At 57.3% G+C, this 12,778-nt stretch overlaps 1 protein-coding gene and 2 pseudogenes across 1 annotated transcript; 1 reads left to right on the forward strand and 2 right to left on the reverse strand.

Moving 5' to 3' along the window:
• Positions 1-3,722: 3,722 nt before the first annotated feature.
• Positions 3,723-6,976, reverse strand: LOC131171027 (28S ribosomal RNA; annotated as a pseudogene).
• A 365-nt stretch (positions 6,977-7,341) lies between these two features.
• LOC131170391 (uncharacterized) lies at positions 7,342-8,901 on the forward strand (annotated as a pseudogene).
• A 3,141-nt stretch (positions 8,902-12,042) lies between these two features.
• Positions 12,043-12,489, reverse strand: LOC131170392 (uncharacterized). The gene has a single exon (XM_058129439.1). It carries the CDS (start codon positions 12,487-12,489, stop codon positions 12,043-12,045), a length of 447 nt encoding a protein of 148 aa, XP_057985422.1.
• Positions 12,490-12,778: the final 289 nt, after the last annotated feature.

A 12,778-nucleotide genomic window follows, 5' to 3' on the forward strand; every position in this document is an offset into this window, starting at 1 on the left:
ACCGTGCTCGCCCTCAACCTAAGCAAAGGCAACGATCACAAAGGGACACATCGACGCAAGCAACAATGCACACCACCGCAATCAAGGAAAGCGCTACCACTCAATGCCACAACTCATGCCTCGACATCGCCACAAGATAGGATCAAGCACGGCATCGTAACGCCACGCCTCTCCCAACACTTGTAATGCCTCAACACTTGCGGAAGCACCGCCACCATTCCCACAACCCGAGCAATGCACGATCGCAACAGCCCCGACGCCCATCCACGACCCCGAGTAATGTAGCATCCCAACTCCCCGCAAGCCTTCCCCATCGTGAGCTCACCCCATGCCCGATGGCGTTGCATGTCCGCTCGCACTCGACACAAGCACAAAGACGTAAGCACCATGCCCACACCTTGTACCGACTTTCACTTAACACCTCGAGAGCAAGGAGATCGACCCCAATAAAGTCTGGCTCTACCACTGCACTCCAAAGTCCTCAAAAGCCTATGCCACCGAGAACTCACACCATGCCCAAGGTATCGCTTATCCGCAAGACGCCAAAGACAGAATAGCACGTAAATGCCACGCCCACACCTTGCACCAAAGATCCAATTGACACACGCAAGCATGGAGATCGCCCCAATAGCACCGGGTTCATCGCCGTGATTCGAGTCCAGCCCAAGGAGTTAGTTTGCAAACGCTGGCCAACCGGCTCCCATGCCCAAAGGTAACGCATGTCCGCCGCGACGCTTCAAGACAAGCACAAAGACGCAAATGCAATGCTCGAAACATGCACTAGCATCCATTCGACACACTTTTATATAGGATTCAACCACCGATTCATTTCCCACAATTGCTGCGAACGGGCACGAGCCATGGCGGGCCGGGCCCACCACGCACGGGATTTTTTTCCGATTTTTTCCGACTTCCAACCGACGGGGTAGAGGTGGAGAGGGGGCTAACAAGCTAATTTCCATGCTAAACCGATGCCCACATATGGCCTGGAGGCATCCCCAGGCACGGCCTTGCTGGCCCTCTGTGGGGGTGACTACACACACCCCACTAAAGAGCATTAGGAACACAATGAAGTCTGGCAGGAGGAAACATGACTATGTCTGAGCCATCACACCCCCCCTAAAAAATTCAATTTTGGGTATTTTGACCTGATTTTTTGCAGAGGTGTTTAGAAAAATGTAATCTACTCTCACAAAAATTTTGAAATTTTTTTTTTCACCGTAGCTATTTTTTTTTATTTTTTTAACCCGAAAAATACATAAATTAATAAAAAATATAAAAATCATCAGAAAATCACCAAATTTTTTTTTTTACATAATAAAAATATTATAAACCCATTTGAGTTGTCATTGGGTGGTTTTCTTAAAGTTTGCACGGAGAATTGGCTTAGGGGCATAACATTTGGCCATATCTGCATGGAAGGTAAGTAGAGAAAAAATCATAGAAGAGTTGTCATGTGCACAATATTAGATTTTGTGCTCTTTATACTCAATGAGGGAATTGTTCCATAAAACATGAAGCACAAAACCTTAGGGTCATAGTGAGAACGCAAGAAGCGCTCCATAGATAGCATCCCCACATGATGAAGGTAAGCGTAGATGCAAGGCACCAATGACTGGAATATCTTGGGTAATATTTCAATCACGTATACGAAGAGAATAACATAACTTATAAGCAAAAAGCATGTTAGGGACGAGAGCTCACCGCTAAAATAAAAATGTTAGTGTATGCTAGCTAGCAAAGGGCCAAAGTAAACTCTTTTTTTATTATTAGCGAGGAATAAAATCGCATCCCGTACAATTATAGCCTCATTTTGCATGAGATGGGTGAATAATAAACGCCTCGCAAGAGCACCGAGAGGCGTGGGCACGCGCCCGCCCCGGCAAGTGGGGAGGAGGCGGGCATCGCCACGGCCCGCCGGGGGCAATCGGAGGCACTGGCATCGCCACGGCCGCCTTGGGAGCAACTCGGAGGAACTGGGCATCGCCACGGCCCGCCGGGGCAATCGGGAGGCACTGGCATCGCCACGGCCCGCTTGGGAGCAATGGGAGGAACTGGGCATCGCCACGGCCCGCCGGGGCAACCGGGAGGCACTGGCATCGCCACGCCAATCAAAGGGAGCAATCGGGAGGCACTGGCATCGCCACGGCCCGTCGGGGCAATCGAGGAACTGGGCATCGCCACGGCCCGCCGGGGCAATCGGGAGGCACTGGCATCGCCACGGCCCGACGGGGCAACCGAGGCATCGGGCACGCCACGCCAATCGGGGAGCAACCGGGAGGCACTGGCATCGCCACGGCCCGCCGGGGCAATCGGGAGGAACTGGGCATCGCCACGGCCCGCCGGGGGCAATCGGGAGGCACTGGCATCGCCACGGGCCAATCGGGGAGCAACCGGAGGCACCGGGCACGCCACGCCAATCGGGGAGCAACCGGGAGGCACTGGCATCGCCACGGGCCTGTCGGGGGCAATCGGGAGGCACTGGGCATCGCCACGGCCCGCCGGGGGCAATCGGGAGGCACTGGCATCGCCACGGCCCGCCGGGGCAACCGGGAGGCACCGGGCATCGCCACGGCCAATCGGGAGCAATCGGGAGGCACTGGCATCGCCACGGCCCGCCGGGGCAATCGGGAGGCACTGGCATCGCCACGGCCCGCCGGGGGCAATCGGGAGGCACTGGGCATCGCCACGCCCGCCGGGGCAATCGGGAGGCACTGGCATCGCCACGGCCCGCCGGGGCAATCGAGGCACTGGGCATCGCCACGGCCCGTCGGGGGCAATCGGGAGGCACTGGCATCGCCACGGCCCGCCGGGGCAATCGGGAGGCACCGGGCATCGCCACGGCCCGCCGGGGAGCAATCGGGAGGCACTGGCATCGCCACGGCCCGTCGGGGGCAATCGGGAGGCATCGGGCATCGCCACGGCCCGCCGGGGCAATCGAGGCACTGGGCATCGCCACGGGCTCGCCGGGGCAATCGGGAGGCACTGGCATCGCCACGGCCCGCCGGGGCAATCGGGAGGCACTGGGCATCGCCACGGCCCGTCGGGGGAGCAACTGGGAGGCACTGGCATCGCCACGCCTGTCGGGGGCAATCGGGAGGCACTGGGCATCGCCACGGCCCGCCGGGGCAATCGAGGCACTGGCATCGCCACGGCCCGCCGGGGCAATCGAGGAGGCATCGCCACGGGCCCGCCGGGAGGCAACTGGGCACTGCCACGGGCCAATCGGGGCAATCGAGGCACTGGGCATCGCCACGGGCCAATCGGGGAGCAACCGGGAGGCACTGGGCATCGCCACGGGCCTTCGGGGGCAATCGGGAGGCACTGGCATCGCCACGGCCCGCCGGGGCAACCGGGAGGCACTGGGCACGCCACGCCAATCGGCCCGCCACTGGGGGCAATCGGGAGGCACTGGGCATCGCCACGGCCCGCCGGGGCAACTGGGAGGCACCGGCATCGCCACGGCCCGCTTGGGAGCAACCGGGAGGCACTGGCACCGCCATCGCCAATCGAGGGGATCAACCGGGAGGCATCGGGCATCGCCACGCCTGCTTTTGGACTTGGGAAAGGGATGGTGCTCGGCACTTGACCTTTAATGTTTCAAGACTTGCCGCACCGAAAGTGATGGGGGCATCCTCGGGGCCTCTCGCACGTTAAGGGACGGAGGGTAAGGGGGCGCTGAACCTCGTGGGGCGTAGAGGAGATGAGGCGGAGGGGGAGGGACGAATCGAGCGACAAAGGGCTGAATCTCGCGGATCGTGGCAGCAAGGCCACTCGCCACTTACAATACCCCGTCACAGATTTAAGTCCGCCCGCAGCGATTCTCGCCCGACGCCCGGTGGGAATAGTACTTCATGCCCGCGCGGCTCGTCCGCCGCGGGGCTTGGCCAACGGCACGCGCCTCGGGGCCGGAGGGCCCTATCGCTGGTCGGCAAGCGGGCGCCGACACGGGCGCCGCTCGCCCGGATTCGACTTAGAGGCGCTTCACCATAATCCAAATAAGACGGTAGCTTCGCGCCATCGCTTTTCAACCAAGCGCGATGACCAATTGTGCGAATCAACCGCTCCTCTCGCATCAGGTTGAATTACCACGCGACGCCGGTCATCGCAGGGTAAAACTAACCCGCCTCACGACGGCCTAAACCCACCACGCTCCCTATTGGTGGGTGAACAATCCAACACTTGGTGAATTTCGCTTCACAATGATAGGAAGAGCCGACATCAAGGATCAAAAGCAACGCCGCTATGAACGCTTGGCTGCCACAAGCCGCTTATCCTCGTGGTAACTTTTCTCGACACCTCTAGCTTCAAATCCAAGGTCTAAAGGATCGATAGGCCACGCCACGGTTCGTATTCGTGATCGGAAATCGTAATCAAACGAGCTTTTACCCTTTTGTTCCACACGAGATTGCTCGCTGAGCTCATCTTAGACACCGCGTTATCTTTTAACAGATGTGCCGCCTCACCAAACTCCCCACCGACAATGTCTTCCGCTCGATCGCGCCGTGGCGGCCTTGGGTCCAAAAAGAGGGGCGAGGCCCCGCCTCCGATTCACTAATAAGTAAAATAACGTTAAAAGTAGTGGTATTTCACCGCCGCCGCTTTCCGGCTCCCACTTATCCTACACCTCTCAAGTCATTTCACAAAGTCTGACTAGAGTCAAGCTCAACAGGTCTTCTTTCCTCACGATTCCGCCAAGCCCGCTCCTTGGTCGTGGTTTCACCGATAGTAGACAGTGACAAGTGGGAATCTCGTTAATCCATTCATGCGCCACTACTAATTAGATGACGAGGCATTTGGCTACCTTAAGAGAGTCATAGTTACTCCCGCCGCTTACCCGCTTGGTTGAATTTCTTCACTTTGACATTCGTGAGCATCGCGTAAATCACATTGCGTGAGCATCCGCAGGACCATCGCAATGCTTTGTTTTAATTAAACAATGGATTCCCTTGTCCGCACTCAGCTCGAAGTCGATCGCTCGACGCCGGGAAGGCTCCCGAGGGGCCGCTCACCGTCTCGGCCAAGCACGCTGGCGACCCGCTCGCCGCGCGGAGCAGCCGAGCAGTCCGCCGACACCGACGGGTTGGGGATCGGGACCCCGCCCACTCGTGAGCCAATCCTTTTCCCGAGGTTACGGATCCGCTTTTGCCGACTTCCTTGCCTACATTGTTCCATTGGCCGCAGGTCGCTCACCTTGGAGACTGATGCGCGTTATGAGTACGACCGGCGCGGAGGCACTCGGCCCTCCGGATTTTCACTGCCGCCGGGCGCACCGACACCGCGCGACGCGGCGGTGCTCTTCCGCCGCTGACCCTACCTCCGATCGAAGTCGCTTCTGTGGTGGGCGGGCTGTTAAACGTAAAAGATAACTCTTCCCGAGGCCCCCGCCGACGCCTCCGACTTCCTAACGCCGCTGCCGCCAAGGCCTTGCCGGTTCGGGAATTTTAACCCGATTCCTTTCGGCTCGCGCTGACGCGCTGTCGGACGGGCTTCCCCGCCTCTTAGGATCGACTAACCCATGTGCAAGTGCCGCTCACATGGAACCTTTCCTCTTCGCCTTCAAAGTTCTCATTTGAATATTTGCTACTACCACCAAGATTCGCACCGACGGCCGCCCGCCGCTCGCGCTCGGTTTTGCAGCGCCGCCGCGCCTCCTACTCATCGGGCTCGCTCTTGCCCCGACGGCCGGTATAGGTCGCGCGCTTAAGCGCCATCCATTTTCGGGCTAGTTGATTCGGCAGTGAGTTGTTACACACTCCTTAGCGGATTTCGACTTCCATGACCACCGCCCCGCTGCCTTAATCGACCAACACCCTTTGTGGGTTCTGGGTTAGCGCGCAGCTGGGCACCGTGAACCCGCTTCCTGCTCATCCCGCGACGCTAGCCTCGCTACCAAAAATGGCCCACTTGGAGCTCTCGATTCCGTGGCGCCGCCACAAGCAGCCGCGCCGCCCTACCTATTTAAAGTTTGAGAATAGGTCGAGGGCGCTGCGCCCCGATGCCTCTAATCATTGGCTTTACCCGATAGAACTCGCCCCGAGCTCCAGCTATCCCGAGGGAAACTTCGAGGGAACCAGCTACTAGACGGTTCGATTAGTCTTTCGCCTCTATACCCAAGTCGATTTAACGATTTGCATCGCCAAGATCGCTGGCCTCCACCGTAGTTTCTCCGGCTTCGCCCCGCCGTGCATAGTTCACCATCTTTCGGTCCCGACAGCATGCTCTCACCGAACCCTTCTCGTAAGATCGAGGTCGGCCGCGGCGTGCAACCTCGGGATCCCGCCACCGCTTCCTTGCGCTTACGTTTACTCGCCCGCTGACTCGCACACATGTCGACTTTGGTCCGTGGTTTCAAGACGGCCGAATGGGGAGCCCGCCGCCGACGCCAGAGCGCTGCTGGTGCCGGGCACGCCGTGACGGCGCGCTGATGTCCACGATCGCCGCGACGGCGCTCCGCTGGCGCTTTAGTGCCCGGCTTGGGCCGCCACGCGATCCGCTGCCGGTCCGCGCTTCGAAGCCGATCGGGCGACCGCTTGTCGCTGCTCCACATCCGACCGGGCGCATCGCCGCCCCCATCCGCTTCCTCCCGACAATTTCAAGCACTCTTTGACTCTCTTTTCAAAGTCCTTTTCATCTTTCCTCGCGTACTTGTTCGCCATCGGCCTCTCGCACGATTTAGCCTTGGACGGAATTTACCGCCCGATTGGGGCTGATTCCCAAACAACCCGACTCGCAGACAAATACCGTGGTGCGACAGTGGTCCGGCACGACGGGCTCTCACCTTCTCCGCGCCTCTTCCAGGGGACTTGGGCCCGGTCCGCCACGAGGACGCTTCTCCAGATTACACCGGACGCCGAGGGCGCCCGATTCTCGCCGGGCTCTTCCCGCTCGCCGTTACTAGGGGAATCTCGTAAGTTTCTTTTCCTCCGCTTTATTGATATGCTTAAACTCACGGGTGTTCCCGCCGACTGGGTCGCGTCTGAGGCGCTCCTAGGGGACGCGCAGGGTCTCGGTCCCGGTGGCCGGCGAACGCGCGCGCTCTGTCCCGAGGGTCTTTCAACCACCGATAGCCGTGGCGTATCATCGCCGAGGACTCGCTTTGGGCCAACCGCGAGCGAGGAGCGCACGGAGGCCAGGATCCGCTTCGCACCGCACGGGCGAGGGGTTGGGGGCGACGGCCATGCGTGACACCCAGTGCAGACGCGCCCTCACCGGATGGCTTCGGCGCAACTTGCGCTCAAAGACTCGATGGTTCGCGGATTCTCGCAATTCACACCAAGCATCGTGATTTTGCCGCGTTTCTTCATCGATGCGAGCCGAGATATCCGCTGCCGAGTCGCTATGGTTCTCGAAGAGGACGACGCTGCTCCCGAACGGAGCGCTCTTTTCGCTTCATGTTCCTTGGCGCTTCGCGCCGGGTTATTGTTAGGCCGCGGAGAGCCGGCGGGCGAGGCCCACCGCTTCCTCGACCTTTCGGGCGACGGGGACCAAGGCCCCCGCGTCCTCGCTGCTTGTGGACGCTGTCGCGGGTCGCTTCGCGGAGCAGTTTCGACAATGATCCTTCCGCAGTTCACCTACGGAAACCTTGTTACGACTTCTCCTTCCTCTAAATGATAAGGTTCGCGGACTTCTCGCGACGCCGCCGGCGCGAACCGCCCACGCCGCCGCGATCCAACACTTCACCGACCATTCAATCGGTAGGAGCGACGGGCGGTGTGTACAAAGGGCGTGGACGTAGTCAACGCGAGCCGATGACTCGCGCTTACTAGGAATTCCTCGCTGAAGACCAACAATTGCAATGATCTATCCCCATCACGATGAAATTTCAAAGATTACCCGGCCCGCCGCCAAGGCTATAGACTCGCTGAATACATCGCAGTAGCGCGGCGCCCGTAACATCTAAGGGCATCACTGCACTGCTATTGCCTCAAACTTCCTTGGCCTAAAAGGCCATAGTCCTCTAAGAAGCTGGCCGCGAGGGTCACCTCCGCATAGCTAGTTAGCAGGCCGAGGTCTCGCTCGCTAACGGAATTAACTGCATAAATCGCTTCCACCAACTAAGAACGCCATGCACCACCACCCATAGAATCAAGAAAGAGCTCTCACCACAATCCTTACTATGTCCGACTCGTAAGTTTCCGTGTTGAGTCAAATTAAGCCGCAGTGCTCCACTCCCGTGGTGCCCTTCCACAATTCCTTTAAGTTTCAGCCTTGCACCATACTCCCCGAACCCAAAGACTTTGATTTCTCATAAGGTGCCATGAGTCCTAAAAGCAACATCCGCCGATCCTCGGCTCGGCATCGCTTATGGTTGAGACTAGGACGGTATCCGATCGCCTTCGAGCCCCCAACTTTCGCTCTTGATTAATGAAAACATCCTTGGCAAATGCTTTCGCAGCTTGTTCGCCTTTCATAAATCCAAGAATTTCACCGACTCTGACATACGAATGCCCCCGACTGGCCCGGTTAATCATTACTCCGATCCCGAAGGCCAACACAATAGGACCGAAATCCTATGATGTTATCCCATGCTAATGTATCCAGAGCGTAGGCTTGCTTTGAGCACTCTAATTTCTTCAAAGTAACAAATACGAGGCACGACCGCCGCTAAGGCCGTGGAGCGCATCGCCGCAGAAGGGACGAGCCGACAGTGCACACCGCGAGGCGGACCTGGCCGACCCAACCCAAGGTCCAACTACGAGCTTTTTAATCGCAACAACTTAAATATACGCTTATTGAGCCGGAATTACCGCGCCGCCGGCACCGCACTTGCCCTCCAATGGATCCTCGTTAAGGGATTTAGATTGTAATAATTCAAATTACCAGACTCGATGAGCCCGGTATTGTTATTTATTGTCACTACCTCCCCGTGTCGATTGGGTAATTTGCGCTACCGCCGCCTTCCTTGGATGTGGTAGCCGCTTCTCGTGCTCCTCTCCTAATCGAACCCTAATTCTCCGTCACCCGTCACCGCCATGGTAGGCCTCTATCCTACCATCGAAAGTTGATAGGGCAGAAGTTTGAATGATGCGCCGCCGCACGATGGCCGCGATCCGCCGAGTTATCATGAATCATCGTGAGCAACGCAGAGCCCGCGCCGACCTTTTATCTAATAAATGCATCCCTTCCGTAAGTCGGGTTTGTTGCACGATTAGCTCTAGAATTACTACTGCTATCCGAGTAGCGTATACCATCAAACAAACTATAATCGATTTAATGAGCCATTCGCAGCTTCACAAATCAATTAGTTCATACTTACACATGCATGGCTTAATCTTTGAGACAAGCATATGACTACCGCAGGATCAACCGTAGCATTCCTTCGCGACGGCTGCCGCTCGCGACGAAGCTCCCGGCGAGCCGAGGCCTCGAGACAGCGCGCTGGCCGTCGCTCCGCTACCGATTGGACGCTTGGGCTGATGGAGGAGTTGCCACCCTCCGCCCGCATCACATTCCGCGATCCGAGAGCACGCGACATTCCGTGGCCACGGCAGCCGTGAGGCATGCTTGGAGCACGGATGCCGCTACGGGTTCACCTCGCACTCCTAAACAAGGCGCAGCGAAAACGGACAAAGCATAGCTTTAATTCCGCTGTGGGTATGCAACACAGAACCGAATCATGTCACCGAGGCACATTCCGCCTCGCAACAATCAAGGGGATCGAGCCAACAGCTCAATGCTCGAGCAAAGAGCCCGCCAACCCAAACGCATCAAACAACCGCCATGCGCCGCCACGCACGTTGAGCGCTGATCCCACTCAACGAATTGCTCCCGACGCAGCGTAAGCACGATGGGAAGTCAAAACGCCGAATGGAACCGCTACTCACACCGCTTGGCGCGAAACAAATCCGAGGAGGGACGGCTTAACAAAGGAAATACAAGCAACACGGCGGACCCGCCTGATTCTCGACGTAGCGCTGACTCGCCACGAGGATTCCCATACAAAGGCCTCGCCTTTGCCTCGCAGCCGCACATCGGATTGAGCACAGCCAACGCCGCACTCTCACCAAGCACTCGCCGCCTCAACAAAACATCCGCACTGTGCTCATCCCCGCAACCTTAGTAGCAAATGCAAGCACCGGAAGGGAAAGAACGGGGCTTTGTAACAGCAGTAATCACCGCACCAAGAAACTCGCCGCATAATGTTCTCAACACATGCCTCCGCTGAGCTCATGCATCGGCTCGAGCACATGTGGCATGAAACGCCACGCCTCACCTCAACATTCGCACAACTTCAGCAAAGTAAAGGCACCGTGCTCGCCCTCAACCTAAGCAAAGGCAACGATCACAAAGGGACACATCGACGCAAGCAACAATGCACACCACCGCAATCAAGGAAAGCGCTACCACTCAATGCCACAACTCATGCCTCGACATCGCCACAAGATAGGATCAAGCACGGCATCGTAACGCCACGCCTCTCCCAACACTTGTAATGCCTCAACACTTGCGGAAGCACCGCCACCATTCCCACAACCCGAGCAATGCACGATCGCAACAGCCCCGACGCCCATCCACGCACTCCGAGTAATGTAGCATCCCAACTCCCCGCAAGCCTTCCCATCGTGAGCTCACCCCATGCCCGATGGCGTTGCATGTCCGCTCGCACTCGACACAAGCACAAAGACGTAAGCACCATGCCCACACCTTGTACCGACTTTCACTTAACACCTCGAGAGCAAGGAGATCGACCCCAATAAAGTCTGGCTCTACCACTGCACTCCAAAGTCCTCAAAATCCAATGCCACCGAGAACTCACACCATGCCCACAGTATCGCTTATCCACAAGACGCCAAAGACAGAATAGCACGTAAATGCCACGCCCACACCTTGCACCAAAGATCCAATTGACACACGCAAGCATGGAGATCGCCCCAATAGCACCGGGTTCATCGCCGTGATTCGAGCCCAGCCCAAGGAGTTAGTTTGCAAACGCTGGCCAACCGGCTCCCATGCCTGCAGGTAACGCATGTCCGCCGCGACGCTTCAAGACAAGCACAAAGACGCAAATGCCATGCTCGCACCATGCACTAGCATCCATTCGACACACTTTTATATAGGATTCAACCACCGATTCATTTCCCACAATTGCTGCGAACGGGCCCGAGCCATGGCGGGCCGGGCCCACCACGCACGGGATTTTTTTCCGATTTTTTCCGACTTCCAACCGACGGGGTAGAGGTGGAGAGGGGGCTAACAAGCTAATTTCCATGCTAAACCGATGCCCACATATGGCCTGGAGGCATCCCCAGGCCCGGCCATGTCAGCCCTGGGGTGACTACCCACACCCCTAAAGATCATTAGTAACACACTGCCGTCTGGCAGGAGGAAACATGACTATGTCTGCGCCATCTCCCCCCCTAAAAAATTCAATTTTGGGTATTTTGACCTGATTTTTTGCAGAGGTGTTTAGAAAAATGTAATCTACTCTCACAAAAATTTTGAAATTTTTTTTTTCACCGTAGCTATTTTTTTTTATTTTTTTAACCCGAAAAATACATAAATTCATAAAAAATAGAAAACTCATCAGAAAATCACCAAATTTTTTGTGGAACATCAGAAAAATATTATAAACCCATTTGAGTTGTCATTGGGTGGTTTTCTTAAAGTTTGCACGGAGAATTGGCTTAGGGGCATAACATTTGGCCATATCGGCATGGAAGGTAAGTAGAGAAAAAATCATAGAAGAGTTGTCATGTGCACAATATTAGATTTTGTGCTCTTTATACTCAATGAGGGAATTGTTCCATAAAACATGAAGCACAAAACCTTAGGGTCATAGTGAGAACGCAAGAAGCGCTCCATAGATAGCATCCCCACATGATGAAGGTAAGCGTAGATGCAAGGCACCAATGACTGGAATATCTTGGGTAATATTTCAATCACGTATACGAAGAGAATAACATAACTTATAAGCAAAAAGCATGTTAGGGACGAGAGCCTGCCGATAATATAATTTTTAGTTTATGCTTGCAAAGGGCCCAAGAAACTCTTTTTTGCCTATTAGCTAAGGAATAAAACGCATCCCGTACAATTAGAGCCTCATTGTGCATGAGAAGGGTGAAGAACAAACGCCCCCCGAGCAAGAGCACCGGGAGGCGCTGGCATCGCCACGGCCCGCTTGGGAGCAATCGAGGAATCGGCATCGCCACGCCCGCTGGGGCAATCGGGAGGCACTGGCATCGCCACGGCCCGCTGGGGAGCAATCGGGAGGAACTGGCATCGCCACGGCCCGCCGGGGCAATCGGGAGGCACTGGGCATCGCCACGCCAATCGGGAGCAATCGGGAGGCACTGGCATCGCCACGGCCCGCTGGGGCAATCGAGGAATCGGGCATCGCCACGCCCGCCGGGGCAACCGGGAGGCACTGGCATCGCCACGGCCCGGGGCAATCGGGAGGCACTGGGCATCGCCACGCTTGGGGCAACCGGGAGGCACTGGCATCGCGGCACGCCACGCCAATCGGGAGCAATCGGGAGGCACTGGCATCGCCACGCCCGCCGGGGGCAATCGAGGAACTGGGCATCGCCACGGCCCGCCGGGGCAATCCGGGAGGCACTGGCATCGCCACGCCCGCCAATCGGCGGAGCAATCGGGAGGCACTGGCATCGCCACGGCCAATCGGGGAGCAACCGGGAGGCACTGGCATCGCCACGGCCCGCTTGGGCAATCGGGAGGAATCGGGCATCGCCACGCCCGCCGGGGCAATCGGGAGGCACTGGCATCGCCACGGCCCGACGGGGCAACCGGGAGGCATCGCACGCCACGCCAATCGGCG

The sequence above is a fragment of the Hevea brasiliensis genome, chromosome 11, assembly GCF_030052815.1.
Source record: "Hevea brasiliensis isolate MT/VB/25A 57/8 chromosome 11, ASM3005281v1, whole genome shotgun sequence".
Lineage (NCBI taxonomy): Eukaryota > Viridiplantae > Streptophyta > Magnoliopsida > Malpighiales > Euphorbiaceae > Hevea > Hevea brasiliensis.

Excerpts from the sequence above, each read along its gene's own strand:
- LOC131170392 (XM_058129439.1), bottom strand. The coding sequence starts at position 12,489 with ATGCCAGTGCCTCCCGATTGCTCCCGATTGGCGTGGCGTGCCGCGATG.